Below are 27072 nucleotides of genomic sequence, written 5' to 3'. Positions count from 1 at the left end.
TACTATTTGTGGTGGTGCTTTAAAGGCTATGCGAGCAACACAGCCGAAGATCTAAATAAAACGTACGGTCTCGTTTCATAACTTTTCTCCCAAAACTGATCGACACCTCATTAGCACCTTTGAGCGGATCATTGAGAATTCACGTCCGCCTTGCGCCAGCGCGCCTTCAATTTTGAAGATGCCACACGGGCATCCATCAAGTACGAATAGTTGTATCTCTGCGCCGTGCTCTGGTACGTGAGAAACCAGTGTATTCTCCCGCTTCCCCAAGATTTTTTGGGGAGAAACTATCGAATTTCTTTCATCTTTCGGACGACGTTTGGGGCACATTTAAGTTTTTCATTCCAAATATGTTCTTGGTGAATTTGTTTTCTGGCTTATGAAAGCTTCTCAATTATTAGGGTGATTTAAAGATTCAAAAATGTCATTCAACAGGTCAATAATAGTGCCTTGGATCCAATAACATAAATCTAAAATAAATATCTGTTGGAGCATTTAATTATTCCTGGAAAAAATTTTACGAAGATGAATCATCCAAGAAACTTAGGGAGAATGACGAAAACTTTCAAGTTAATTGAGTGTTGGCGGATCTCAGACTACCCAGAGCCCCTTCTCGGCCACCGATGCATTTAACCCGAGCGAGACCCGACCATCTTACTTCCATCAGTTTCGGCGTCTTCTCGTTTCCTGGAAACGGCCTCGTGGTGCCATCGAAGCCGGTGAACTCGGCGCGCCCCTCGGAACTCGGAACTCTCCCGAAGGAAAAGGGCGGGAGTTTCCCGAGCTTCAGCCGTCCGGAAAATTGTGCGGAGCGGTTTGATTATTTCAGCAGGGGGGTTCGGTCGCGAGGGAAACTCGATGATTGAATTCGAAGGATCCTTAATTTAAACATTCGTGATTTCATTTCTCCCCGGGATCGTCGTCGTGTTTCGGCGATGCTGCCCTTTGAGCGGGGGAAACGTCTCAATCACGAAACCTCCCCCCCCCCCCGAGCTTTTCTCCCTCTCCCAGTCATATCCGTCCGTCATTACAAATGAATTGACACTCAAACTGACATTCATCTTATCGGCAGATTTGATTTATCCCTTGACCCGGCTCGGCCGTGGTTGAGCCTCCACCGTTGCCTCGTCAACCCCACACAGTGGATCGAGTCATTGGAAGAGATCGGACAAAATTTGGATAACTTAAACGCTTATAACTCCGCTTATTCAATATTATGCGGTTCTATATCTGGTTTCATAGGTTTCCTCGTAAAATTTCTTTTCTAGAATACCATTTGAAATTTAAAATGTGACGAAATAAACATCAAAATTTGCAGTTTTAGTCAAAAATTTCATGTCCGAGCTCTCCTGTCGACTCGATCCATTGTGCCCCGCCTCGCTCCGAAATTCGCTCCCCCCGAGTGGGTGGAAGTCTCACGGCCAATTATTCGCTTTCGCCCTGTCAGGAGAAGCGTAATGCAGAAGCTATTAGTTATTGCTTCCCGGTGAGATTTGGGAATATTGATTGGTAGCTCATTGGAAGCTATCGAAGAGGATGCAACGATTAATGTTGACTGCAAAGGCTTTCACACGTCCCTAAATGGATTTTGCAATTTGGAGCTATGAATTCTGGCTCATCTGAGAAAAACACTTATGTGAATAGGGAAACTAATGACGCATACGTTGTTTTCAAACCGGGCCGGAATTTATAGTTCCTAATTGCAAAATGCAGTCCAAATATCGATGGCCGAAGTGCAAAACCACGTATCTCCTTTATGGCAGCTGCAGATTTTCAGCCATACTTCATTTATTCCTTGCAAAACAAGTTGACATAGTTTCTTGATAACTTCCTTGGTGTTTTTCTTCTGTTAGAGGAATATTCCGCGTAAATTTCAAGCTTTAACGTTAGCTTGTGTTTCTAGGAAAAAATTAAATAGGAGCGGAGATTTTCAAACACCGCTAAGGAGATCCATGGTTTTGCACTTGGCCATCGATATATTGTGCCTGATTTTTATGATAGCTGAAAACGAACGAAATTACCTAATATTTTGGTATGGTAATCGGAAGGTTAGGCATAATTTATGCCATGGTAACTATCGGCATTTTAGGTGTTACTGTTTGAGAACATCATTATATTTACTGTTGGCATAGATGTTGATACTCGGGCGTATTTTACCTCAGCCACTATGATTATTGCTGTTCCTACAGGAATTAAAATTTTCAGGTGGCTTGCTACTCTGGGTGATATAAAGTCTAGTAAGTTTAGTCCTCTTGTTCTTTTCAACTGCTGACAACTTTTCAATCGTGAACATGGTTTTCGGTTTGAATAAACACGGGCGGAGAATTTAAGGCTTGCACACCGCACAAATCTAAATCGAAAGGTGGAAATTGGAATTCCCTGCAATAGTGCCTCATTAAAATAGGACAATAACATTCAAAGTCGACCTCAAGTCTAAAAAGAAGAGAATAAAACCGACCAGCGAGACTTTTTCGAAAGAATTAGGCAACGAGTCGACAATGCGAAACGAATTCGACTCGTCAAAACCTAAAAACCGGGCGGCTGCCTGCATGTCTGCCCGGCTTGTCATCCGAATAACGCAAAAATACCCCGCCGCGAAAATTCACCGACGGGGGACAGGGGGCGGAGGGAGAGGAAAGAATGAGCGAAGCAAGCTTGAAAAAACAAGCGGGGAGATGGCCTACTTTCGCACATAGCCAATTGGTCATTCAAGCGTGAAGATATGCAAATCCGGCAGAACTCTATGTTCGCAACTTGAGTTTTTCCTCGTCAGTCGGTGTCAACCGAAAAATTAGCGCCATTTCGCACGTTTTCGTATGAACTTCGAAGGCCGCATTGGTAAGTAATTATAATTATTGTGAGCCGTGCCCTAACACGACTCATTAAGGCTGCCTGTTTTGAGTACTCTTCTTGGGTTGAATATGTGACAAGGGTAAAGAAAGAGAAAAGATGGGAGAAGGACATAGTATTCTTCTTTAAATTGATCTTGGATCACGGTGCATGTAGGACACGCAACTGGATTATAAGAACTTTAGTAAAGGCTGGCGAAAGTATGTGAAATATTGGAGTAGTAGATAATCTCAGTTTTGCATTTCTGTCTTGGGTAAATCCCTCTCTTCCCAACCAAATGATATAGTTGGACCGCGTTTAACAGAAAGGAACCAAGCCACATCAGCTATTGCCAAATTTAACTGGGCAATTTAATTTTTTATGAGAAAACGTTTCTGTGGACTCCTTTGAAAATTTAAAGGAATTTCCTTTGTACTAAGGAGAAAATTCGCTAAAATTTGCACAAAAATCCGCACAGCCGTTTTCATTTAAAAAATTGAATTGCCAAATTAAATTTGGCGATAGCTGATGTGGCTTGGTTCCTTTCTGTTTAACGCGGTCCAACTAATGTTACACGTGAAGTTGGCCTATGTCCTGCAGTTAGAACCCATTATTTTTAGATCACATTATAAAAACAATAAAAGTGCCATCAGTTTTCTAGTGCAGTAACACAGTTGCTTCTATGGATGAGCAGGGTATATTGACTTCTTACTGCAAAATTGAGTCCGATCGGACGTATTAATGTTGAAAGGAACTATGTTGATAGGGTTCGCGTGCAATATACTTCGTTTTAGCATAGATAGGTACGTCTATTTAATGATTTTTCTCTGCCAAAAAGATGAAGAGAGAACAAATAACGCCTACAAGAGAAAACTCGAATACCTAGCACAGTATTATCAGCGCATTTCCTTAATTTTTTTTTGTTTTGTTTGGACTCTCTAATGCCATGACAATATTTTTTTAGGTTATTTTAACGTTCAACCGATTTCAGCTTAAAATCAGCCGTCCATTCGGTCAACATCGTAGTTCTCGCCGCGCACTTAGCAGTTCCACCGCGGGCAAATCCATTATTAGATCATAACATTCGATTTCGAAAAACAAGCCTCTTCCCAACTTTTATTGGCCCGACAAACCATCCGTCCGTCCGAGTCGCGACGAGTCTCTTCTTTTCACCGGCGACGAAAACGGAGCCAATAAAAAATTAATAATCTCGCCGCGTTGACGCGCAGCGCAGCGCCGGCCGCACTTATCATGCGCGGTCGTAAAAAGTATTGGCGAACGGCCGGTAACCGTAATAACAACGGGCTCGTCCGGCGAAAAAATAAAAGCCGATAGAAAGTAGCGCGATTGCGCGAGGGGCCTCGCCGTACCGGCCGCGACTTTCACTGAAAGCTGCCCCCCCCCCCCTCCCCCTCACCGCGGCGCTCGCGAGTACAGCGCTGGCGCGGTCGGTGCTGCCGCTGACGACTTTCTAAACCGCCGAGCGGCTGCCAACCGCGGACAAGCCCGTGTAAACAGATCGTTCAATTACACCGGCCGGACCTTAACATGGCACCCTCGGGCGGTTCGACTGAAATACTCACTTACATGGAAAAAAAGTCGCTTGGAACCAGAGTCTCGACTCTTAAAAAATTCGACAAAAAAAACATCCTCTTGATTCATGCGGATTTTTGCTTGGATCGAGAGCCCAGCCTCTTAATTAAAGCGGGTTTCATTTTGATTCAAGCAGAAATTCGATTGAATCAAGAGTATTTTTTTCTTGTCATTCAAATCAAAGTTTAAAGAGCCTGGACTATGGATACAAGAGACTCTCCCCCCCCCCCCCAAATGAACCAGAGGTGGCATTTATGGAGTGCGCACTAGAAGTTGAAGATCACTTGAAGATCGAGATTCAAATTGGGACATTTTAAACCAATTTGAGGATTTTCGGGAGATTTTTTGCGGCCCCCGCAAATCAGGACTTGCCTTCTCCAAAAAACTTCGGCTCTTCATTGATTCTGCGAGGCCATACTCTCACGCTGAGTCGGATTGACTCGAAGTTGAGTCAATTTTTGACTAACATCCCTTGCGGCAGATAGTCAGACAAACAATAAATGAGGTATTAGTCAAGGTATAATAGACGGCCAAACACCGAATCTACTGCGCTGACGAAAAACGCCGTATGAACTTTCGGACGGTGCCAAGTTTCTCTTGAACACAAATTTCCTGGAAAACTTGTGAACGTCGTGCGATGCATCTTTTATGGTATTTCATTCGCGATTTAATCTAGCGTGTCTGAAAATGCCAATGAAAGAAATTCGCAATATTTTATACCGCCGTTTCATATGATACGGCCTCTTTCCTTAACATTGTAGCGGTGCACACGAGAGCCCGATTCAACTAGGGTCGGTAAATCTTTACGAGATACCGATGCGCATCCGAAAAACCTCAACTTGCTCATTCCGTGCGTACGAGACGAGTGCGATCGTAAAGTTGAGCCGCTGTTTGCGAATCGAGCTGAATATTCAACGCATCCCCATTTAACTCAACAAAACATATTCAGATTTCCTCATACAATCCGGCAACCTTGAGTTTGAGCGCATCAAAAAGCTCTCGACGAGGTATACACGGCGCTCAGTGGACCGTGTCAATGAGAGAGGTCGGACAAAATTTGAAAACTTTAAAAGCTCATAATTCCGTTAATACAGAATTTTGAGGTTCGATAAGTGGGACCATTGGTTATCTCGTAAAATTTTCTTCTGGAAGCACCCCTTGAAATTTAAAATTCGACAGAATAAGCATCGAAATTCGCAAGTTTCAGTCAAAAATTTCATGTCCGACCGCTCTGATTGACTCGATCCACTGTGCGTCGTCTCCACGGTGACGGTAAAATATGCGTGCGCGGAGTAATATCGACGCCTGGCGCGGGGTTAATTTCACTCGGCCGACGCGACGCGACACTCCGGGCGCAATAATGATCCCCGCCAGGATAAATGAAACGTCCGGCGCGTCACATCTCCGACGGCCCGGAAAAGAAAGGGACCGGGGGTGGAGAGGGGGGGGGGGTGCAGAATCAACTTTGAACTCGGAGGGGCGACCGGAGGGTTATGAAAAATAAACCGGTCATTAAATTCAGGGAGCTTCCACGTATAAATGACGTCGAATTTGATGTCGAACCGCACCGCATTGTCAGCTCGGGATAGCTCGCAAGAGTATCGGGTTATCTGGAGAGACAGGGGAGAGAACTTTATTCCTGCGACATGACAGAAAAATAACGAGCGCCTCCGGAATGAGGTTAACGCCGATTTCTCGATCCGTTGAAAACATTAGTGGAGACATTGATTGGGCGGCGTTCAACGAGAGGAGAGCGATAATTGAAGCTTTCAAAAAACATGTTGATGATCGTTTTGAGCTTGATCCGATGCACTTTCTTACTAAAAAAAATTTTACGATAGGGTAGACCGGAGTAATCAGCAATTCCCGCCGAGCTATGGCAGAAAATTGAACTGAACCGAGAGATACTGAATGTCTGTTCATTTCTTTACGTCCCCCAATAAAATTCGATTTCGGAACGGACAGCCGGGGACAGTAGGAGGGCACCTTTCTAATCACCGCAGTCTACCCTAGGGCGATGTTCACGAGGTCCCCCATGAAAATGTCTTCAAGGAAAATTTGCTTTAAAGTTCGTTGTGTTCAATTAGCCCTACGAAGATAAGAAATTTTAAAGCCTAACTTTCTTCATTCTTAGCCTTATTGCATAACTAAGTGTCCGAGTTGGATGGAAGAAAAGAGGCAGATCAGGGCATGGATCAGAGAAGATCATTAACCATCATTCCTACGCTGTTGTTCACGCATAAATCTCCCGGATTTCAATCGAAACGATGACTTTATGTCAGGAACAAAAGTTTTCAGTGTACATACGATTGTGGGCGGAGTGAGAGGTATGGATCGGGAGTAAATGGAGGTCAGCTGCCTCACCTCCCTGAAATCGTGATTGTGTTGGCTGGAAATAGAGAAAACCCGATGTTGCCAGATAACGGATAACCTCCAATGGCACCAACAGTGAGATAAGTGAGAACCGAAAGCCAGACAGAAAGATCCCATCCTTAAAACGACGGCAGTGCGGAAGACCGACGATCGTTGCACGAGAGCGTCACCCGCCTCCGAATTTCCTCGGAACTGCATCGAGAGCGATCGATGGGCCCCCGATCGATTATCGAATCGTTATCAGACGATCCTGATCGATAAATCCCTATCTTAGCAATGCTTTCTATCGATCAAGGTCGTTCGATATCGATTCAACGATCGAGCTGCAGCAACGCTGACCGATCCGGATCGAGGACTTCGGGGGCCGGAGCTTTCGAGAGTGGCGAACCACTCGAAAACCCTATTTCGCCCCGTCCGGATCTCGGGTCTGGTTGTGTGCTTTATTAAAACGGTGAGTTACGATGACACGGCTCGACATCCATCAGTAACACGGTTGCAAGTTCTGTAAAATTTTAAACTTCTCCTTGTTTAACTCATAAATTCATGACCACCCGAGGTCTTCATAATCACGATTTCTCCTAGTTTTGCAGAAAAAAGGGGGAAAATGCAAGGAAAAACAATGATAAAAGAAGAAAAAAGAGAAGCAAACCTCCTGACCATTTTACGATACCTACGCCTGGATTGTTCAATTGTTATCCAACGACCTTGATCGATGGATAGCGTTGCTAGGATACAATTGCATCGATATAGGATCATGCGATAACGATTAAACAATCAACCCGCTGCCCTTTCTCTCTCGTATAACATCCGTCCATACGGAAAAGCCCCGAAACGATTTTCTGAAATTGTTTACCGATAAAATTAAATACATCAACGTTGCCGTAGTCAAGGCACTAAAATTCGATTCGATTCGCACTGCAACAATCATTTCAATCCCTTGATTGAAGTACAGCAGTCCTCGAATTCCCTTTCCTCTTTTCGACAATTTCCTGCTATTTTCCGGGTTTCCCAATTTTCCTTGACAGTTGCAGATCCGTCTCCTCCGACAACGCCGTCAAGTGCCCCCCCCCCCCCTCGATTTTTACCGGCGAAAAACCCCACTGGGGACGGCTTGGAGGGGCTGCTTAATGGCCTGTCGCTCAATTAAGCTCGACAGGAACGCGAGGAGGATGACCTTTTTACTCTTTTCGCATTCCTGCTTTTGTCGAACCGTGTGTTCGGCGCACGGTGGATCGAGTCGATGAGAGAGATCCGACAAGAAATGTTTGACTTAAACGATGTTCATTTCGTCACAATTTAAATTTCAAGGGGTGCTTCTGGAAGACAATTTTACGAGGAAACCAATAGAACCACTAATAGAACCTCGAAACTTGGTATAAACGGAGTTATACGCTTTTAAAGCTTCCAAATTGTGTCCGACCTCTTTCACTGACTCGATCCACTGTGCGGCGTTTCCCTTCCGGGCCACTTTCCTTCCCTTAAAGGTTACCGTGCTGCTTCGGTCTGCTTCCCATCATAAGGATACAACAACTGATAAGACAATGACCCCCCCCCCTTTCTCCTCCCAATCCCTTCACTAACCGAGGAGATTTTCTCAGGTTTGCCGAAATTACGGGGAAGCTCTTGTAATGCTCTTCAGCCAGCGAGGCCTAGTTCTATCATCCCCGGTTCGAATTCAACAGGGATTTTCGAGCGCCTGTTGAATTTAACTCGGAAAAGAAAATCAATAGTTACGGAAAGTCCCATCGCAGTTGGAAATGTTATTCGAAGAAGCTTTATTAAGTAAAGTCCCAAGTGTTGAAAAACGGGATTTGTTTCGCAGACACTGGATTTTTGGCAGGAGAAAATATGATTCTTCACGCGCTCAAAAATGATCCCTGCCCCCATACTTTTGAAATCCTCGCTGGATTACCTTTCGCTTAGCACTGCCGAAACATTGTTGAAAGATGGAAGGTGAGTACGATGTGTACTTACTCAGTACTAGGGGATCTTAAAGTGCTTGTAACTGAGCAGAGGAAAACTGCCTTACCTGCAACAAAAAGAAACCAAAACTCATTAATTATTATTAATGCACAAAAAAGAAGGGGGAAAAAATGTGCAAAAATATAATCAGTAAGAAAACGAAACAATTTTGAGGTATGGTGATCGCACAGATTCAAGACAATCAACAAACGATTTCGACTATTGAATGCAAATGAATGTTTGCCTAGTTTGCATATACGCTAACATTCATTTTTGTTGTATGGTCAATTTATAGATGCAATAATGCATAGTTACATAAAAACAATCACTGGGGAAAAAACACATTGGATCTCGAGTCCAGACTCTTGAAAACATTGACAAGAAAACATACTTTTGATTCAATCGGGTTTTTGCTTGAATCAAAACGAAATCCGCTTAAATTAGGAGGCTTGGTTCTTGATTTAAGCTAGATTCTGATTGAATCAAGAGCACTTTTTCTTGTCGATGTTTTTAAGAGTCTGGACTCTAGATCCAATGTGGTTTTTTTCCAGTGATTCCGCTTTGAATTACAAAAAAAAAAGTGAAAAACTCATATTAGAATGGTTCGATTTTTCACTTGAAGTTTAAAATCTGTTTGATCAACCCGCTCCCCTCCGGCAGATCCTCGAGTTTTCCGTCACACACCGAACCCGGAAATAATTTGAAGGGACGCGCGAGCCGGCAAAGACGAGAGGGACCGCGACAGCGATGGAAATGTCAGGAGCGCGCTATGGCACCCGGGGTAGGACCAATTTCCCGTGGCATTCATCAAAACGAATCCGCCGGGAAATACACGGCTCGCTTTTGGCTTCTCGACGCCGAGTTACTCCAGTTGCCACACTGTGAACATTTCCGGCTAAAACTTAACGTGCTTCGAACCTAATTTATATGGAGAGAACCACTCGTGAAGAGCTTTCGATGAACTAAATGCATACACGTGGGGCTAGATGAGTGGTAGTTACAGCCGAAGGACTAGGATACCCGAGTTTTCCTTCCCGGAAACCTGGATTTTAGTTTTTTAGGTTTTTTTAGTTCATTTTAATCATAAGGCTGTATTATTTTTTCTACGGAAGCTCACTCGAAGTCTTCACGTTAAAATTCCGAATGAAACCGTGTAATGTAATCCGTATCCACTGAAACAAAATAAATTGCGAGAAAATGAAAGTCACTAAAGGGACTACTAAAGGTCACTAAAGGTCTTTTAGACTAAGGTACTTTTACAGTACATTCCCAAAAAATTCAGTACCGCCTCAACAGGAAAATTCAGAACTTTTTCAGTACCTCCACATGCCGATATTCGAGGATTTTCAAAAATTTGAATTTCTCGCTCAAAATGCGACAAAAATGCCAAAAAAAATTAAACAAAATTCCGCACTTTTTCAGTACTTCCGGACCGCCCTTGAAGAATCAGTACTATTTCCGGAAATTCCAGACTTGTAGACACTCTGCAATCCTTACCCGGGATCATCTTCAAGTGCGGTTACACCATTTTTTTCAGCCAGGCGACGAGTCGCAATACTCAACCAGCAGTGCGCCGCGCGATCCGACACCAGCGCCGGCCGCTCGGTATCTCCCCCGGACGAAAGGTCAGCACTTGTGGGACATATCGGCAAGCGGGAAACTCGGGGGGACGTTCCTGGTCCGTTATCGTTTCCTTCATTTCCTCCGCGGTCGGGGCTGGGGCCGGTAATCCCCCGCGCGGGGCACCGGAGTCTCGCATGATGGATGCCGACCCGCCCGCCGGGGCCCCTCATCGATTATCGATACTTCCCCATTTAAAGCTACGGTAAAGAATCGATTATTAAGGTGTATTCTATTTATCGATCGTTTCCTATAGGTTTAAATGGCAGATGAGTCGATACATCGCAAAGCACGCCACTGCCGGGCCCGTTCCGTTTGTCCTGCCGCACAGTGGATCGAGTCGATAGGAGAGGTCGGACAAAATTTGGAAACTTAAAACGCTCATAACTCCGTTTATACAATATTTTGATGTTCTAAAAGTGGTTTCATTGGTTTCCTCGAAGAATTCTCTTCCCGAAGCACCCCTTGAAGTTTAAAATATGACGAAATAAACATCAAAATTTGCAGATTTAGTCAAAAATTTCATGTCAGACCTCTCTGATGGACTCGATCCACTGTGTGCCGGCGGCGACGACGACTGAGTTTCGCGCAATCGACTAGTGCTGACATCGTGCCCGCGTGTCACGGAGGAGAGCCCTAAGTGCATTTCTATATGAGCCACGGTTTACATATACTCTTATGATGTGTCTCGAGGCTCATCCCGGACTGCACTTGCGGCTCTTTGGCGTAACGCAGCAGAGCGGGAGCCGCCGAGCTAATTGCTACCTTCCTCCTGGGTACAACCCGCCGCCGCGACCCGGACCCGAGAATTAACGGCCGACCCCGCTCGCTCGCGCCCGGTGACATCTCCCGGCTGATTATTGAGATTGAATAGACAAAGCTATAGACAAACAAGACGAAAAGAAAACTGGGCGATCCTTTATGTTGGAGTCGGTGGTTCTTAGGGAGTGAGGGGGAAAATGATGGACCAACTTTCGGACGGTGCTCCCGTTTCCCGGAACTGGTTCCGAAATTCGGAACTTTTGAGATTTTCCTGAATTCTTCCCGAAACTTGTGAAATTCCCGAAATGTTCCGGATCTTTTGCATTTTCTGAAACTTTCTCGGAAAATTGGAAACATTCTAAAAAGAATGACAAAACTATGGACGGTCATGGTGTGGGAAAAATTGCAGCAAAAAAGTTCCGAATACCGGAACTTTTGGCGGACCTGCAATGGGAGCACTGCTTTCGGGCCTCTGGCTGCTTTCACCGTTTTTTCCAATATACGCAAGGTCGGTGCGGTGGTACACCAGACAGTACAAGCACATACTGCCGTGCTATGGAAAACCGCTGTATGAAGTATGAACCTACCTTTATCAGTTGCCAAATTTCCTTAAATACAATACGAATTTTCAGGAAAACTCGAGGATATTTTCCGTTCAATTTTTCCGAGAATTTTCTTCGTGACTAAATCTAAATTCTTGAAAATCTCACGAGAAAATATTCATACCTCGAATCTCCTCAAAAATAAACATAGAATATTAAGAAGATAAGATAGAATATTATTTAAAAACAATTAATTACAAGAGATAAACAGCCGGAATACGGGGAGGGTGATTTTGTTATATTGAACTTCTTTTATGTCTCATTGACGTTGCTATGGAGATGCAACACATGTCATCGGAGGAAACTTCGCAACTCCCGAAGGTTCATCCGCCGTTCTTCCTGAGCACGACAGCATCAACTCGCACCTTTCCGCTGATTGTAAATTAAAGTGTAAAAGTCAGAAACCGCAGGCGCCAGAGGCTGTGGGAAAGCGAAGGTCGGATCCTCGTCGAAGTCGGCGGGCAGGAGCGGGGTCGAGGGGGGGAAAACATCGCAGCTGGAGTGCGGAGAGTCGAGGACCGAGAGTGAAGATTGAATTGACAGCCGAGCGGTTAAAGCCGAGTGCGAGCGGCGGCGACCGGAGCGGCGAGAGCGCATCACGAGGAAAAGGCCAGTAGCCGGATTAACGCCCCGCACCCGGGCGAGGAGCCGGCACCGCGAGAAAAGCGAGAAAAACCGCAAGTGACGTTCATGAGCTCAAATGACCCCGTTGCCACCTTCCTCCCACGACTTTCCGGATAAAACGCCCGTGCGCCAGGGAAAATAATCGTTTTTCTTTCTACGCTCAAAGCAGCTTCCAGGAGCCTGCACACTTAAAACCTTCCGGTTTATGGTTACATTTTCCGGTTCGATTGACAAAAAAGCTTCGGTCGATCGACCAAAACCGCACGTCACTCCGAGACATTTGGGGATGAGGAAAAGGACAGACCTTTTTCTCGGTCTGATCAACCGAGAGGATTTGATCGATCGACCAAATTATTAGTTCAATTGACCGAAATCGTGGGTCACTCTGAGACATCTGGCGATGACCTGCTGAATGAATGTACTTTGGTTCTTCTCGATACCTCTCGAAAGTTGCAACTTTGCAAGGGGCTTAAAGGGCTCGCACAACTGCGATGAGGTTCGATTGCGGAAGTTCGCACCTACTTTGTAAAAAGTTGGCGAATTCTCAACACAGAGACTTGGTCAATTTAACCTCGAGTTAAGAGATCCAAAGCAAAAAATATGGACGACACGTTAAGAATATTATGTGTTCTAATTCTTACATTAACACGAAATGTCGGATTCTCTTTCCTCCTGTGTAATTGTTAAAATTTTGCCCTTTTCGACAAAACTTAATTACACTTTTAATTACGCTGACTTTAGATCTAGACTGCTGGCGGAATTCCCTGACTTTCCCTGAATTTCCAGATCGCCGAAACCCTGTTACAGCGGGAGCACGGTGGAGTGATGAATCCGAAACCGCTGGTACAGGAGATCTGGCAATTAAAAGGGGAGCCCTTGCGAGCGTGCGAGAGGCTCTTTAATTCATTGTTGAATGTTGTTACTCTTAGAACTAATCGATAGAATAATAACCAAGTTAGGGAAGAGGAAGCGATGGGGGTTGCTCCAGATAAAGCTCGCTCCCTTCCGTCAGGCTCGTTAGCCTCGTGCCCCGCTTCCCGCGGCCGGGGAGTTTTCCTTGTCGTACGTTCTGTATCACTGTCGAATTAGGTGTTTCAATCTTCGGCCGGAGGAGGGGGAGTGCCGAGATGAGGGCCATCTGTTTGGCAAACCCGCCACAGACTCCTCATGGCTACGTTCCATTGCCAAGTTTCACATTTCGAATGCAGTGCTCACAAAACTGTCTTAAAATGAAATTTAAATACACTAAGCTCATCCGAAAAAGGGGTTTCCCAGGAAAACCGAGAACAGCTTTGTTTCTAACGAATACAATCCGCGTCGTCTGAGTTGTCCTAAGTGCGTGCAAGTTCCATGAATTCAGGACTTGGTTTCACCGGAGGCCGAAAGCTTACTTCGATGCAGTCGGCGCCTCACTTAACCCTGAACTTAGGCGAGGGATGAAACCGGACGGGAGGGGAGGAGCAGAGGCGGCAGAATCAAAGGCGCTCGTCGCACGTGTTAAAGAACTTGATAAAAAAGAAAAAAAGGGAGGAAAAAGAAGACCCACGGCGTCGTATCACCTCGTGTGAGCCGGGTGCCGAAGAGAGCGTATTCATCGCACCCCTCGCGGGTATTCATCAAGATTCCGCCGTGCTCTCTCCGAGCTTTCTCGATCTTCTGGAGCAGGCCTCCCCGAAAAAAGGGAGGGGGGGGGGGGTGCCGACTCCTCCCCGGCCTTTGAATTTTTGATGCACCCGCCGACGTTCATTGAAACGGGCTCCGCGCTCGGCTGCTGCACAAGCGAGCGCCGGAGGGTTCATCCACCTTCACCGGCGGAGAACGCGCTTGCACGAGGCTAAATAACCCACCGAGATAAACGGAGGTATCCTGTCAGCCGAATCTCCCGGGGAAAAGTAATAGGAAGGTGTCAAAAATTTGCGAGGGGGAGTATAGGAGGAAGGGCCTACACTGGGAAAAAACACATTGGATCAAGAGTCCAGACTCTTAAAAACATAGACAAGAAAAAATACTCTTGATTCAATCGGCTTTTTGCTTAAATAAAGAACCAAGCCCCTAAATTTGAACGGATTTCCTTTTGACTTAAGCTTAAATCTGATTAAATCAAGAGTATTTTTTCTTGTCAATGTTTTCAAAAGTCTGGACTCGAGATCTAATGTGTGTGTGAGGGTGTGTGTGTGTGTGTTTTTTTCTTTCTTTTTTTTTCTTTCCCAGTGTAAGGAATTGCTCTAAAGTGATCACCGAAGAAAAAAGAATTAAAATTGACAAATGAATTCGACTAATAAAATTACAAATGCATTTAATGATTAAAAACATTCAATAAAAATGTGTGCATCGAGTCAAATTACACAAAGTGATTGTCCGGTGAGATTTAAGGAACCACAGCTGGTAATTACAGTCACCCTGAAAAAAAATAAGGGGCCAACAACAGGGATTCCCAAAATGTTCCCCAAGAACTCGTCGAATCACGAGTATTACTTGAAAGTACATTCCGCGGTCAAAAGTTTCTGAGGAAAGTTCCCACACCGATCTCTAACTACGCAGCAGATAGGTTCATCAGCGCGGGACGATTACGCTGAAGTCATCCGACGGAAGCTAACCAGTAGTTGATGCAATTGGCCGTTCGAGACCGTTCTCAACCGGTGCTCGGTGTGGTGCTGGGCACGTCGATCTTGAACTTGACTCGTCTGCAGCTCTCGATTCTAGAGCCAAGGCCGCCATGGAACCCCCGATAAAGTCGTAATACAGTGGACCATAAATTCACGTCCTAAGATGAGCAAATCAGGGTGGATTGTCCGTTCGAGCATAACTGCGTACCTTCATTTTGCAATAAGGAACCACAATTTGTGACTTATACGTAAAAGCACCTATCTGCATTGGGAAGCTAATGGTACATACGCCATTTCTTAAATGAGCCAAAAACAGTGGTTCCTTATTGCAAAATGAAGTCGAGTTTTAGTGATTAGTAGATATGTCAGAGACTCCCAAACTTTTCGCGATCGTTGCAAATTCCCCAACTTCCTTGGTTTCTCAGACCGCCGGCAACCGTGCAGCAAGCTCCATTCCGAATTTTATTCTACCACCTTAAAGCCGAGAAAAAATTCTGACGGTCCGTAAGACAAACGACGATTTTACACGTCGGCGACGGTAAGTTGGAGCAGCTCGGGAACTTTTACTCGCAAATGATTAAAACTTTACTTTCAACTTAAAACCACTTGTAAAACAATTTCAGATGGGTATGATAATCCGGCGGTGCATTTGGCGGCCACCGATGGCGCGTCGTAAGCACCGGGTCCACAACCTGTTCGTGGATGAAACTTCATTTGGTTTCCAGGCAAAACCACTCCTGTGTGCGGCATGCTAATTTCCAGACGGGTCTCGACTTTCACACGAGCTGACTGGACGAGTCGCATCACACGGTGAGACGATCGATGGCAAAACGACTTCGCAGAAAAGATTTCACCTGACTCGCGCGTAAGTCGACCCAGCTTTACACTTTTATAGTAAAGAGAGAGAGCGCAAGCTCACTTTTGACTGATACAGGTAAAAAATGAAAGAAAATGAAGGGCAAAAACTGCATCAATTGTAGTAAAATCAAACCCGGCACATACTTGATAGCTTTGTCTCGACAAAATACCTGATTTACCTACGCTGCGTTTTTGGCAAGAGACTACTAACTTATTTACTTGTTGTTACTGAAATCATTAAAATCTTAAGAAGTGTTTTTAGTGGAGGGAAATTGCGAATGCGAATTCATTTAAGCGATTGTATTTACAAAATTCACATGAGATACATGCAGGGAGAAAACCGTGGACTTCGCATAAATGGTAATACTTTCACCAGCAACAGAATTTTTTTCCGAAGTCAAAAGACCCATAAGAACAACACAATTTACTTCCATTTCCGTACATGGATCATTCATGTGCATCCGATAGGCTTTAAGAGACCCTTTCATGTTTCCACTGTGCCATAATATGAGAAGCAAACATGAATTTCGGTGTTGATAATCAATCGCAAGCGCATCGAGCCGCTGAGATGATCCCCAGTTCCCCGGTAAGGCAAAATTTCCCATGGGTGATTAATAATGGAGCCCCTCTGCTTTGGGCACGAAATAATCGATGGACCACTTCATATGTTCGACTGATTCCTACGACGTAACCGACCGCTGCCGTTAAAATCAACCCAGAGAGCTCCAATCAATCAACTCAAATTCGGAGGACCTTTGCTTTTCAATTGGGCGTATTTCTGCCAAACGAAACTATGTGCGTTATGACGTGAACCCTGTTATGCATGTAGTCTTCTGGGTCTCGGGGCTCATGCCTTCATGCAAATAGTTCCCGTTTGACAGAAATACGTCCGATTCACGATCGGCTTCCGGAAAAACATCTTGAAAACAACTTCCCAGCTTTCCGCATCAGCAATTGGTCGAGCACAAACAAGTGGAACTCATTAATTCAGGTCATTCGATAAGTGACAAATAAAGGCTCGACAGCCGGCCCGCGTGTGCGCGTGTGTACCCGATCGATATTCGGAATATCTGAGTGGATTCCGACCATTCTACATTCCGACAAATTGAGAAACGGAGAACGTGGGTCTGTGGGTAACTGTGGCAGCGGCGATGGCTCACCTTACGCGGTCGGACAAAATGACTAATTGGCCACCGCCCGCCTGCCCAACGTCCCGCCTTGCGCAACCGGCTGGAAGTATGGGTAAAGGATCCGAAAAATGCGATACGCTCGGCTCAACGACTCGAGTTGCAGCTTACGCAACCCCCGCGCTCCACCGCAGCACCCGATAGCGGTAAAAGGAAACATGCGTCCGCGATTTGGCTTGTTAAAGGTGCGTCGCACGGTGGATCGAGTCGATGAGAGAGGTCGGACGAAATTTGGAAACTTTAAAAGCTTCTAACTGTGAATATGGAAAATTGTGAGATTCTGAAAGTGATTTGGGAATCACTTCACCACCCCACCCAGGGTTGCCACAGAATGAAGAGATTGAATTCCTTGAGATTTCCCTGATTTTCCTGTCACATTTTGGTATAAGTCCCTGAAAACTGAACATATGCTAGATGGTTAAAACGACTAAATGCAAATAGTTTTCACTCAACATCTGTTGTTTGAAACATCAAACCTAGTCTAGAAAGCAAATACAGGTGACCTGACAATTTTCCCCCGACATTTTCAACATTTTCGTCATTTTCCTTGACAATTCCAGGTTTTTCCTGGCTTTCACTGGAAAAAAACACATTGCATCTCGAGTCTAGACTTCCGAAAACATTGACAAGAAAAAGGACTCTTGATTCAAGCAGATTTAAGCTTAAATCAAGAGGAAATCCGCTCAAATTAAGAGGCGTGGTTCTTGATTTAAGCTTAAATCTGATTGAATCAAGAATATTTTTTCTTGTCGATGTTTTTAAGAGCCTGGACTCTAGATACAATGTGTTTTTTTCCCAGTGTTTTAAAATTCCCTGACATTTCCCGGTTTTCCCTGACTGCGGCAACCCTAGATGCCGTTGCTTTCCTCGTGAAAAAAACACGCCTTAAATCTTAAAATAAGACTAAATAAAAATAAAAATTTGCAGTTTTAGTCAAAAATTTCATGTCCGACCTCTTCGATTGACTCGATCCACTGTGCGTTGGATTAGAACACCTCCGCTTGAACTTCCAAGCTCCTAATCCAGTGACCGCGTTGGATTTCCAAAGTTACTCAGACTCCCTCCCTCGCGGCAGTGAGGTACCCCCGTTAACGACATCCACTTGCATCTCGATAATTATCGGTGCCGAAGGATTCAGGGGGGAACTTTCCCTGGGATTCCCGGATAACGTCTTTTGTCCCGGGAAACTTGGACGGAGAAACACACATACACATACGCACTTTGAAGATCCACCGGGAACTTTTCCTTTCCCATTCCCTGCACTTAGCTTTCCTGAGAACTTGGATCCTCATCGAAGTCTCTTTCCTGAATTGGGTTGGCCACGCCTGTCATATAGTTATATTATTATAAATAAATTCGCGATAAATCGTAAGTTCTGTCCCAACTCCAGATTTCTATCCTTGACATGGAAACAACGGAGGTGTCGTCTTTTGGAAAAACAGGACGATTAACATAGGCCAGTCGCATTAAGGAACACTTGGATTCATTCTGCAACTTCGTTTTGATTTTATACGAGTCGCAGGCTTAAATTTCAGAATTCCTTTGCAAAACTGTCGGGGGGGGGGGGGGAGAGGAGGAGGAGCTGCGAAAGAAGCACACACTTCTAACAGGGCAGGACTTTAAAAAAAACCTGGTAAAATCGACGAACATTTCTATAATCAAGGGACAATTTTAACTGCGCTTTAGGGCGACCTCCCTCCCCTTACCCTAAGCCTCGCCCAATGTCCGCATTTTCCCAGCACAATCGTGTAATATTTGCCCTCCGGCGAGGTCGGGAAATTTGCGGACCGTGCAGTAATTTTAACCAATAATTTTAGCACGAAAAGATGCGATTCTGGCTATAAGCAAGTCAACGCAGCACTGTTTTCTTACCATTTAAATACATAATAAATAATCAAATTACGTGAGACAGCCTGGCATCTTAAAGAATCGATTATTTTCCATGCATGTAAACGGAAGAAAATCAGCGTTGCCAACTTGCGAGAGTCTTCATTGCGTCGTAATTTACGAGACAGCCAAGAGGAGTCAGATCGGAATAAACACCCCTCCATGGTGTAATTAAAGCGTTATTTACAAAGGTAAGGTAGCCGGAGCTTCCTTCCGCCCTCGGATGAAGCCCTCAGCAAATAAAACCCATCGCGAGAGGCTCTCTGTTTCCGCCAACCCTCGCATAGGTATACTGCAGAGGCGGCCGCGGAGGAACAATAACGCCTTAAGAAATTGCAAACGTTGCCAAGTTCCCGCTGCGGAAACCCTGACTTTTCGGGTCGATTCGCATGAATATTTCCTTCGGTTATTCGACGGAATTTTAGCCACGATTCACCCTACCTAATTCGCTCGAAAATTTCGAAGGGAAGTATTCATGTCGCTCCTCAAGATTTATACTTTAGTGAGAGGAGATTTGGCAACCTACGTTTGTTCATACGACGTTTTTCCCTTAACGTGGTTCTCGGTGCCGACGGCGTTAATCTATTTTGCAGAAGCGCAGCAGCGCCGCACAGTGGATCGAGTCAATTAGAGAGGTCGAACATGAAATGTTTGACTTAAACTGCAAATTTTTAGGTTTATTTCGTCACATTTTAAACTTTAAGGGATGCCTCTTGAAGCAAATTTAACGAGGAAACCAATGAAACCACTTTTAGAACCTCAGACTTTTGTATAAACGGAGTAACGAGCGTTTAAAGTTCCCAAATTTTGTCCGACTTCTTCTAAAGAGTTGATTCATTGTGCGCCGCTACGTCGCGAGCTCATAACCATAGGCAAACAAGAGCGCTTCACATGCGTCGAGTAGGACGCCCGTGACCAAAATAAACGAGGCACTCAAATTGACGGATGAAAAGAAAAAGAGGAAAAGCGACGAAGGGGGACGGGGGAAGTCCTCAAAGCTCGCTCGGAATGCGCACCTTTCTTCGTCGTTCGGTCGCCGGGCGAAACGACGACGACGACGTCAAAAAACGAGAAGCAAACAGAATGGAACGTACGGCGACGTCGACGATGACGACGGTTCTCATCCGCGCTCGGCGCACGGCCACGGCGGTGTCGCGCTCCGTTGAAAATTCGCGGGATATTAAATTTTTCCGCCGGGGACGGACTCGATTCTCCCGAAAAACTCCGTATCGACACTCCAGCGCTGACGGATTTCTTCCGTTACGAATACGAGTTTCCGAAAAAAGAAGGGAAATAAAATACATGGAAAATAAAAAAAATTATGACAGAAATCGTTTCTCGGGCGAAGGAACGTTATTCCATCCCAAGGTTGCAAAATTGACTCAAACAATTCAATTTTTCACAAAAATGAACCTGCGCTAGTTTGGTTCAAACTTTTTGTTACTTTTGCATGGGATCGGAAACAAAAATGAGTGAAATTTTCAGTTTGAAATAAAGTCCTGAATTCTGGATACATATGTTGTCGTTTCCCAGAGGACAAGACAGCGTAAATATATTTCACCGTTGTCAAATTTCATTTCAAAAAAAATTATGTAAACTAGGAAACTAGTGGATACTCCTCACAAAAAATCCGACACATTTTCACGTGGTTAAGCGTCAAAAACTAGCAAAATTTCGTACAGAAATCGGGCCGTCATTTTCTTTGGGTCATTTGTGAAAAACAGAACTTAGGGGTGAATTTTGCAACCTTGGGATTGACATACGTTCCTTCGTATGAAAAACGACGGTATCAGTTCCCCTGTGCTCAGACATGTTCTGATGAATGGGCCAAAAGTAGTGGTTTCTTGCGGCGAAATGTAGTCCAAATAGGTTTTTTCTCCGTTTCAAACGGGATAAGGCCATTAAACTGGCAAAAAGGAGGAGGAAAAAAGAAAGAAAAGATCACGCCGCGGTTTTCGGTGGAAGCCGCGCCCTCGTCATCCTATCATCGACGGAACGAGACTCGGGCGTGAAAGGAGACGGGGAGGTCCGTCATTCGTTCGTCTTTTCGGTGATTCGAGGGGGACAATGTAAATATCCTGACCCCGTTCGTTGGCTTCGTCCTCGATCCAATCGGGTGGTACGTACTCGACATTGATTGGATTAGACCGTAACGCGTAAGTGAGTCGATCCCGCGAGTACACTCGCTGTCGCCGCCGCCGCACAATGGTCAGAGTCAAAAAAAGAAAACGGGAAAAATCTGGAAACTTTGAAAGCTTGTATTTTCAAAAATATGAAACAAAAAAGATTCAGAAAGATTCCATTGGTTCTTCTGTGAAATTACCTATCCGAGATATCCTTTGAAATCGAATTTGTTACGAAACAAACATAATATTTGAAATTTTAGCCAAGAATTTCGTGTCCGGCCTCTCTGATCGACTCGATCCACCGTGCGCCGCGCCGTATATAGACCGCGGGCGCTGACGGGTAATTCGGGCACGTCGAATTTTAAAACACCACGACGACTGATCTTATTTCATTCCTCCTTACAGTTCCCTCGATTCGCTCTCGATTTGATTGGTGTCACCCCTAACGCCGATAAACCCAGCGCTTTGATTCAACGCTGAGATTTACGGATGCTCACGAGTCACGATTCCGTGGGGTTACTTCGAAGTCTCAACATTGGAGGTATAGGTTTTACCCCCTTTTTCGAATGTTCGATACTGCTGCCTAGACTCTTAAAAACATCGACAAGAAAAAATACTCTTGATTCAATCAGATTTAAGCTTAAATCAAGAACCAAGCTTCTTAATTTGAGCGGATTTCCTTTCGATTTAAGCTTAAATCTGATCGAATCAAGAGTCCTTTTTCTTGTCAATGTTTTCAAGAGTCTGGACTCTAGATCCAATGTGTGTGTTTTTTTCCAGTGCACTAAAAAAAAGGGACTAGATCTGTAAGCGGAGACATTCTAGATTCGCCACTAATAAGGTTCTCTCTTTATTTTAGAAAAAAATTCTCGACGTAGATTTAGCCTAGAATTGGAATTCGACATTTACGAGCAGAATTTTTACGAACGGAAGCCGCGATTAAGAAATACTCTTTGCCAAATTGCGTTTTATTTGTGGTAAAAAAAAGTATCATTTGATCTTACGCAAATAACAAGTTATTTACAGAATGAACAGTCAGTTGCTTCTCATCACTTATCCGAACACATTAAAAATGGCGCCTTCAGGCCTGGAACGTCTGGTCACTTCTCATCCCCGTCCGTTAAAGTTCACGCAACGCCTTCCTCACGTCCGCGCGTGAATCGGACAAGACATTGCTCCTCTAAGGGTGTATCCCGATTTCCACATGAACCCTGTTATCCATGCAACTTCATGCTCTCCAGGGCTCATGTCGAAATCGAGGTACGCCCTTACGTCAGAGGAGCGACGAAGAGGCGTGAGAGCTTTCGAATTCTCCGGAGCAAAGAGGCTCATTTGAATGCCAAATAGCTGCTCGCGAGCGTGGCGAGTCGCGAAGTTTGCGGTCGCGCCGAAACCGCCGGAATTCGCGCCGGACGGACCCTCCGAGCTTGCCGGATGAGCACCGCGACTGCAACATCCCGAGTGAACTCACTTCAGAATTAAAACCGCGGAATGAGCCAGTTTTCGGACGAGCCTCGTGCCGCCACTCCTCTCACTAAAATACGTATCTTAATTGCAACGTGGTACCTGTTCTCCGTTGAACTCCGTGCTTTCCGTAGACCATGTAGGAGTCGAGATACGCCCGGGACGTGTGCCCCTGTAAGAAGTTTTCGTGTGCTCACCGTCACGTCGGATTTTCCATGAACATGTAGCGGTTTCTCGTCCCACGTCGAGACGCTTTTCCGGTAGCGCGACCGTGCGTTGCGGCCAAGGATGGGATCAGACGAATCTTCCAGTTTGAAAAACAACCCAACTTCGAAAATGTCCAAAATTTGTTTTATTCCGGAGAAATGATTGTAAGGGTAGAATGCGAATTTTACGTATTCCCCTTCTTTTTTTCCTAATCTTTTTTAAATTTCAAATAATGATTAACACTGAGAAAAAACTATGGCTTATAAACCTATTAGAGGTAAATATGGAACACCACTAATAGTAGTACCTCTACATATAATAATAGCACATATACCTTAGTTATGGTACGGGGTACCTTAATTAGGTACAGAGACCTTAGTATGGTTCACAGACCGAGAATCATTAGTTTATTTACGACTATTATAGGTGTTCCATATTTACCTCTAATAGGTTTATAAACCATAGTTTTTTCTCAGTGAACAATGATTAACTGTCACGCATTGAATGTGCAATCATAGGCTATAATTTTGAACAGACGATTTCGAAATCAACGAGGACACATCATGATCAACAGAAAACTCCGTTTGAAGCTACTTTAGCCGGACATTGTTTATTTTACGCAGAATCTGCAGCGACGAAGAACGGCAAGAGAACTGCCTCAGTTGATCTGACGCGTTTGAAGAACGATTATCATCAAATCATGAGATGAATAATGCTTCGCAAAAAAAAAAAATGTCTACAGTACTTGCCTTACAGTGGACGCCTACTATGGAGGAATTTCTAAGGAAAATGCAGTCGTGAATGCCCTAATGAGATTGCAAAGATAAGTCGTTTGTTTTCCGATAGTGGTTAGTGAACTCGGGGAATCCGAAACGGGTGCATTTATCCGATCGGGTGGAAAACGAGGTTTCCGCTTTGATTTGTTCTTACTTCCTCCCGCGGAGGCAGCATGGCTCGTTTGCTTTTAAGTAGATGGTTTCCCATTCCGGATGATCGGTTTCTTATTGTAGACTCACAATCGGATATATTTGCATGTGGCATAACGAGAGTATTCCTTTGATTACAGAGGATCCGACTATGCTGCAGGCTTCGCTGAATCGAAATCTTTGACGCCGCAGACAAACTCGGTAGAAATAATAGTTGTTTTTAGTGGTTTTTACTGGGGAACCGATTTACGGACGTAAGCCTCTTCGCTAAAATGTCCATTTTCTATGCAGGGTGTCAAACTAAAACTGACTGGCCAACAATCAGTACTTTTACAGTCTTTCCCTAGAAATTCAGTACCTCCTCAACAGAAAAATTCAGTACTTTTTCTGTACCTCTATTTGACGAAATTTGAAAAATTTGAATTTCGCCCTCAAAAATGAAAAAATTCCGGACCTCTTTGCGGAATTTCCGCACTTGTTCAGTACTTCCGGACCCCCCTTAAAAGATCAGTACTATTTCCGGACTTATACACACCGGTGCATAACGTTTGCGCACAATTTTTTTACCGATAACGTTTGCGCACACTTTTCACGAATGACATTTGCGCACACTTTTTACCGATAACGTTTGCGCACACTGCACTATTTGGCAACGCTGCAATGATGCTGAGCGTGTCACCCGAAAACCGGAGTTTGTTTTGATCCGGGCGGTCATAGTATCGCTTCATGATAAGACATTTTCTTGCAATGCATTGTCTGGCAATTAGTGACCCAGTCATCGGTCGTTCGCCGTGGTCAGAACATCGCGTTTTAAAGTATTTTAACCTGAATTTAGCCTTTACAGAAACATGACTCGCCGACCGAAAAACAAATAAAACTGCAGCAAGTTAGAACAAATTTGAAGGGAAAAGCGGAAGAAAATCTTCATCAACCGCCACTTAAAATAATACGGCAGGAGGTTCCATCTTGTGAAAAGGTAACCTTTTCAGATATTCTGTCACTCTTACAGGCGAGTTGGCGATCTCGGAAAAAGTTTAAAAAACCCATACCTAAAAACATTGACGCAGCCATAGATGGATTAACCAATTTGTATCTCGATAAGGACCTGATTATTACGGAATTTCTGGAAATGGTTCGTGAAGTTAAATACCCCGACAAAAATGATTCAGACGAAGAAAATAACCCGGAGGCTGTAAATGACTCTTTCAATGCAGACGAGCCTGATGAATCCATTTCTGAAAATGGTGCTGATGAAACTTGCTCTTCAAATGCAACCTGCCCTAAAAACAGCCCTAAAACCCGTCCTTGCACTGAAGATGATTCCGGTGAAGACAGTGACAGCATTTTTAGCTGAAGTAACAGCGAAAAATCCAAATACCTTATTTTCTTAACTTTCTTCATTTTCTATTTTCTTCTTATTAACTTATTTATTCATTTACTTATTGATTGCTTATTGGAATTTATTTCTATGAAAATTTCTCCTCGTCCGTTTATAAATTATCCGTCCGTTGAATTATCTTATCACGAAGCGATATCACGATTACTATCACGATTACTACTGACGCATCATTGAAGCGTTGCCAAATAGTGCAAAGTGCGCAAACGTTATCGGTAAAAAGTGTGCGCAAATGATATTCGTGAAAAGCGTGCGCAAACGTTATCGGTAAGAAAAGTGTGCGCAAACGTTATGCAGCCATACACACCCTGCTACGAAGCAAGAATAAAATCTGACGTTGGTTGGTGAGATGCAATGCTTAATCTAAAAATCACTCTCGACGTAATGACGTCGCGCTGAAATGGCGAAATTCTCTAGTTTAGTTAAATTATATATAAAATGGTGACAGTTCCACTTATCTTCCGAGAAATAAGAATTAAATATATATTGCCGGTCTATATCGCTGTTAACTAAGAGTGATTGCAGGCACTCGATTTTAACTTTTTGCATCAGTCGGATCAGGACGTTATCCGACGTCTATCGTGTCAGCAGAAAAATTTAATCAAGTGACCATTCGTCTTCTCGGTTGGTTGTCGTCGGAGGCGAGTTACCTCATTGAATGTTGGACTTTAAATTTATGGTTGTTTTATTGCACGAAGCCCCCGATTCATTTAGACGTCTCGCGACGGAGCTGACGAACGACTTTTTCAATTTCGCAGCTTTTATAGGAGACGATTGATTAACAGAGTACTTTCCGCGCTGCAGCTAAAGTTTGCACTTGTTGGGTCCTATCCTCAGTGCCCTGACAAAGGCGGGGGTGCCCGAAGTAGCTCTTGTTAGGGGCACGCCCTTGGCACCTCTTCTCTAAACCCCTCCAAAAAAATTGCGTCAGGCTGATTAGTATCGCTTCCTCAGTTTCGGGGGAGGAGTCCTTGACAACTCTTAGCCAGAGCTCATTGTTTTTAAACTTCCACATTCCCTATTTTTTCTGAAGCTTTACCGTATGCTTTCAGATTATAGGTAAGACAAAAGGCTGCATTTAATAAGCTTCCCATGTTCAAGGCTTGCACTGGAAAAAAAACCTCTTGGATCTTCAGTCGGGACCCGTAAGTTATTTGACAAGAAAAAATACTCTTGATGCACTCGCATTTTCGCTTGAGGCAAAAGAAAATACGCTTAAAATAAGAGACTAGGCTCTCAATTGAAGCAAAAATCCGATCGATCCCGGATAATTTTTTCTGTTCAAATTTTAGGAGTGTAAACTCTAGATCCAAGAGACTTCATTTTCCAGTGTGACGTTAATGACTTGAAAAACCAATTAATATGACAACACCAAGGAATGCGTAACAGGGTGTCTATTAGAGGTTGGCCAAAAATCAGTACTTTTACAGTGCATTCCCAAGAAATTCAGTGCCTCCTCATCAGAAAAATGCAGTACTTTTTCAGTACCTCCATTTGAGGAAATTTGGAAAATTTCCAAATTTGGAATTTCCCCCTCAAATTTGCGACAAAAATGAAAAAATTCCGGACCTTCTTGCAGATGTTCCGCACTTTTTCAGTACTTCCGGACCGCCCTTAAAAAATCAGCACTATTTCCAGACTTTCCGGAGTTGTAGACACCCTGCGTAAGCGTCTTCAGATATTGTAAAATTTTGTGAAATTTTTGTAAATTCAGTGAAATAAATTTCATTGACATTTCACTGAAGAGTAACGTATTTTGAGGAGAAACAGTGATATTTTCACTAGCGCCCGGGAGAAATAGCGATCGAAAAAAAAAACTGACTCGACCTCGATGATGCTAAGTCAACTAGAGCATAACAACCTGACAACACGATTCACGATTAGCAGATGATTATCAGCGGTCTCGGCCGCGCTCTCGGGGCTGGAAAAAATAATAATACAAATGTGCATTTCCGCGTGCATTAATGAACACGCAACATTGATGTATCCGATGCGAGCAGGCCCCGTCTAATTAGTTCGTTGATATTCTCGCCTTGTTCTCGTCAAAGCC

At 44.2% G+C, this 27072-nt stretch overlaps 1 protein-coding gene across 6 annotated transcripts in view; it reads right to left on the bottom strand.

Annotated features, from left to right (window-relative positions):
- The window catches only part of LOC109041486 (pumilio homolog 1), a 376227-nt gene that overhangs the window by 83060 nt on the left and 266095 nt on the right, over positions 1-27072 (bottom strand). Inside the window, exon 11 of one of the 6 annotated variants that reach the window (XM_072302968.1) lies at positions 8771-8824. The exons of the other annotated variants lie outside the window; for them this stretch is intronic. Coding sequence (XP_072159069.1) covers positions 8786-8824 — 39 coding nt within the window. The 3' untranslated portion in view covers positions 8771-8785. Of the gene's footprint in view, positions 1-8770; positions 8825-27072 lie in introns of those variants that run through there. 6 annotated transcript variants of the gene reach the window in all.

Source organism: Bemisia tabaci, chromosome 7 (assembly GCF_918797505.1).
Source record: "Bemisia tabaci chromosome 7, PGI_BMITA_v3".
In the NCBI taxonomy this organism is placed as follows: Eukaryota; Metazoa; Arthropoda; class Insecta; order Hemiptera; family Aleyrodidae; genus Bemisia; species Bemisia tabaci.
This window is presented reverse-complemented; position numbering and strand designations above follow the sequence as displayed.